This window comes from Penaeus vannamei, chromosome 21 (assembly GCF_042767895.1).
Source record: "Penaeus vannamei isolate JL-2024 chromosome 21, ASM4276789v1, whole genome shotgun sequence".
In the NCBI taxonomy this organism is placed as follows: Eukaryota; Metazoa; Arthropoda; class Malacostraca; order Decapoda; family Penaeidae; genus Penaeus; species Penaeus vannamei.
This window is the reverse complement of record NC_091569.1, coordinates 9,450,077-9,454,769: the sequence shown is the minus strand read 5'-3', so window position 1 is coordinate 9,454,769 and position 4,693 is coordinate 9,450,077. Positions and strand designations below refer to the sequence as shown.

General features: G+C 31.7%; 1 protein-coding gene across 1 annotated transcript; it reads right to left on the bottom strand.

The window, feature by feature from the left end:
• Positions 1 to 3,170: 3,170 nt before the first annotated feature.
• On the bottom strand, positions 3,171 to 3,914 carry LOC113827165 (histone H1-delta). The gene has a single exon (XM_027380065.1). It carries the CDS (start codon positions 3,853 to 3,855, stop codon positions 3,223 to 3,225), a length of 633 nt encoding a protein of 210 aa, XP_027235866.1. The 5' UTR covers positions 3,856 to 3,914; the 3' UTR covers positions 3,171 to 3,222.
• Positions 3,915 to 4,693: the final 779 nt, after the last annotated feature.

Sequence of the window (4,693 nt, the reverse complement as noted above, 5' to 3'; positions counted from 1 at the left end):
TATCATTATCATTATCATTATCATTATCATCATTGTCATTATCTTTATCTCTATCTCTATCGTTATCATTATTATTATTATTACTATTATTATTTTATTGTTGTTATTGTTAATATTGTTAATAATGATAATAATGATAATAATGATAATGATAATAATAATGATAATAATAATGATAATAATAATGATGATAATAATAATAATAATAATAATAATAATAATAATAATAATAATAATAATGATAATAATAATAATAATAATAATAATAATAATGATAATGATAACAATAATAATAATGACTATAATAATAATAATAATGATGATAATAATGATGATGATGATGATAAGGATAATAATAATAATAATAATAATAATAATAATAATAATAATAATAATAATATTGATGATGATAATGATAATGAAAATGGTTATTATGATAATAATCATAACAATAATAGTAGAAATGAAAATAAAAAATAATAATGATATATGAACAATAATGATAATCACGATAATCATCATAATAATAATACGGATAGTAATAGTAATAATCGAAATAATACTACTGATAGCAATAGTAATAATCATAATAATACTAATAATAGTAATGCTAATAATAACTAATGATAATGGTAATAATAACTAATAATAATAACTAATAATAATGATAATATCAATAACAATAACAACAACAATAATAATAATAACTATATTGATATTAATAATCATGAAAATCATAATGATAACAACAATGATAATGATGATAATAATGATAATAATAATAATGATAACAATGATAATGATGATAATAATAACAATGATAATGATAATGATAACAATGATAATAATAATGATAACAATGATAATAATAATAATAACAATGATAAAATGGTAATAATAACAATGATAATAATAATACTAATACTAATAATAATAATAATAATAATAATAATAATAACAATGATAATGATAACAATGATAATAATCACAATGATAATAATCACAATGATAATAATAATGATGGTAATAAAAGTAACGGTAATAGTAATGATTATTATAATGATAATGATGATAAAAAGGATAGAGATTATTTTGATAAATAATAATGATAAAAATAATGATTGGAATAACGATAATGATAATAATAACAATGATAACATTATAAATAACAAAACCAATAACGCTAACTAGAGCCACTCAGAGAGCGCATACCTCCACCAAGACAATAAGTTCATTAATGCAACAAAAATATCCACACTTGAATCACATCAAAATCACCTCTATCTTAAAAAATTACACCGGTGACGTTTATGTTTATTTATCGGGATTATGATCCGGATCACCACCTGAATTTAATGGCATCTAAGTAGGGCTAAGACATACGCCTGGTAAAATAATAGTAATAATAATAATAATAACAATAATAATCATAATAATAATAATTATAATAATGATGATAATAACAATAATAATGATAATAATAATAATAACAATAAGAATGATAATAATAATAATGATGATAATAATAATAATAATATGATAATAATAGTAATAATAATAATAATAATAATAAAATAAATATAGAATAAAAAATGTATTCATAACTTTTTGACTTATCTTACTAACCAACTATCCATCGAACAAACAAACGAACTAACCAACGTTACCAAAAAACATTAGCTCCTTTCCGGAGGTAATGATGATAATGAAATACAGCGAAATGACAGGCACGCAGACAGCTATCAGGAAGAGACAGACAATCGCATCATAAGTTTTTCTGGTTCCTCTCTTCCAATTTACCCCCCTTCTCTCTACCCCGTTTCCAAAAAAATCCAAAATCATGAAAATCTCCTGACGCCCCCCCCCCCTTCCCCCCTTTTGATTATTACTCAGGATTATTAAAGAGATAACAAAACTGTACCTCTCCAGTGTCCCATTCCCGTCCCCATGCAGCCTTAGGAGATGAGGCTTAGAGTTAAAGAAGGTTCTCTTGCTTCGAAGGGAGGGAATGGGAGAGGAAGTGGGAGAAGTGAGAAAGGGAATGAGAGAGAGAGAGGAGGGGGGGAGAAGGAGAAAGAAATGGGATAAATGAGGGGAGAGAGGAAAGGCGGAAAAATAAGAGATGAGAGGAGAAAATGAGGAGGAATAGAGGGAACGTGGAGGAGGATAGAGAAGCGGAAAGAAAAAGGAAAGGGAAACGAAGAGAGGCAAGAGAAGGCATGTGGGAGAAGAGAGGAGAAGAAGAAAGAAGAAAGACTGAAGACAGATGCCAGATAATGTGATTCTGTTTCAGAAGTGAAATTTATAGATAAGATACTTGAAGCATTACTTCCAAATACTTATATACAAATATTCCATCTATACAGTAACATCGCAGGATCAATACGACGAAAATGATATACAAAATACACATACAGATGGAGAGACATATAAAAAAAGCTTTCGAGAAACAAATATGTGTTCTCTATATGTATTTAAATAATTATTTGTGCAAAAACCGATAAATATATTCATAAACTGAATACATGTCACGTTGCGAGCTGAGAAAGCAGCATTACAGTGCAGGGTAATATATCGACAATGAAAAAACAAGCAAATGACAAAATAAATCATGAAATATCAAAAACTTAAATGAAATTGCTAGACAAGATTTTCGCACGCACATATACATGCATGTGCACGTCTATATCTGTATATTTACCTCGCTCTCTCTCTCTCTTTCTCTCTCTCTCTCTCTCTCTCTCTCTCTCTCTCTCTCTCTCTCTATATATATATATATATATATATATATATATATATATATATATATATATATATATATATATATATATATACATATATATATATATATATATATATATATATATATATATATATATATATATATAGACAGTGAGAGAGAAGAGAGGGGAGGGAGATATAAAGACAGACAGAGGAGGGGTTATGATTACGGAATACTGTTGCATATAAAACAACGGATGGAAGAACTAAAAACAACAGTATGATGTGAATTCGTATATTTTCCCTAGCATAGAAATCACGATTAATAAAATAATATGGGTTCTTGCAAGTTATTTTGTCTCCAAGGTTACTAATCATGCATTTCACAGTCCAGAAGGGTTCATCGCTCCCTTGAAAATGATAAACTGATACTTTGAATAAAACTGGTGTTGCTGAATATAATTTATTTGGCATCTGTAAATAAGGTGTTCCTAGCCAGGGTTATTTTTTGACAACCTTCTTATTTGTGGATTTCTTCTCCGTTTTCTTACTTACAGACTTCTTGACTATCTTCTTAGCGGTTGGCTGCTTGATCGCATTTTTCTTCAACGTAGGTTTCTTGTTGGTGGATTTGTTTGCCGAAACCTTTTCCTTCGTGGCTTTCTTTAGTGATTCCTTTTTGGTGGTCGGTTTCCGCTTGACGTCTTTTTTGGCGGTGGCCTTCTTGACAGAGTTCTTTTTCGCAAGTATTTGCTTCGTAGTCTTTTTCGCGGCCGATTTCTCTGAGGCTGGCTTCTTCGTCGCCGCTGTTTTGGTTCTTGCTATGTTAGCAATGGGTTTCTTCGGCGCCGCTTCCACCTTGGCAAGCTTGAAAGAGCCAGAAGCCCCGGTGCCTTTCAGCTGCACCAGAGAGCCACTGGTGACGCCCTTCCTCAACGCCAGCTTAACGTGAAGACCAGCTCTCTTCTCGTCCCCGACGCCGTAGAAAGCGAGGATGTATTTGAGGATCGCCTGACGGGAGGAACCGCTGCGCTCCTTCAAGGCCCCGATGGCAGCGGCGACCATCTCGCTGTACTTCGGGCGGCCGGCTGCAGCAGGCGACCCTCCTGCTCTCTTAACATCTCTTTCGGCCATTGTGGAAGGAAGATGTGGTGTTTCGTGTGCTCGAACAGACTAAGGCGAGAGAGAGAATGTCTTTTGAGTTGGTACGGGCCTGGGAGCATATATAGGTCTATGGGAATGAGGCTTCGCAACCTACCCTCGTTCCCTCGCGGACTGCCCTGGAATCTACGTGTAACTATCATAACATTTTTGTTATTGTTATTATTATAAAGGACATAATACGAACTTTGAAACGGCATGCAAAAGGAAAACTCATCGGGATGCATAAACCATTTGAGAATGAAGAACGAAATATACTACAATCTTTCCACAGGGTGCCTTTTTCGCTATATATCTTTTTCCCTCTGGAATTTTGTTCTATTGTTATATCATGTTCTGCCATTTTCTGTGAGTTTATCCGTAATGTTCCTACTCAAGACAGATTGCCATAGAGCTTTTGGGATAGAAGATTCAGTACTAAAATGAAACCCTAACCCACGATTCATTAGGAAGCAGAGGACCCAGGATTTCAAGGAATATATAGATTTTTTTTGAACCATCATGAATACTAATGGATGCGTCGTATCCATTGGGTAATGAGTTAAGCATGATATCATTATGATAGGATAATGATAAGCTTGATGGTGATGATATCAATTTATCAAGTATTGATTTCTTTCACAAATATCATGTCTCCTTGTTGTATCCTTATAGATGATTTCAAATCATGTGCGAAACAAAATTTCATGTCAATCTTTCGCAGTTTTCTTCATTTTCCTCTCAATCTACATCAGGTTCGTCCCTAAACAAGTTTGTCATAAAGTGAAAATTCTCGATTTTTAAAAATAAAAACGATGGGAAAAAATAAGCC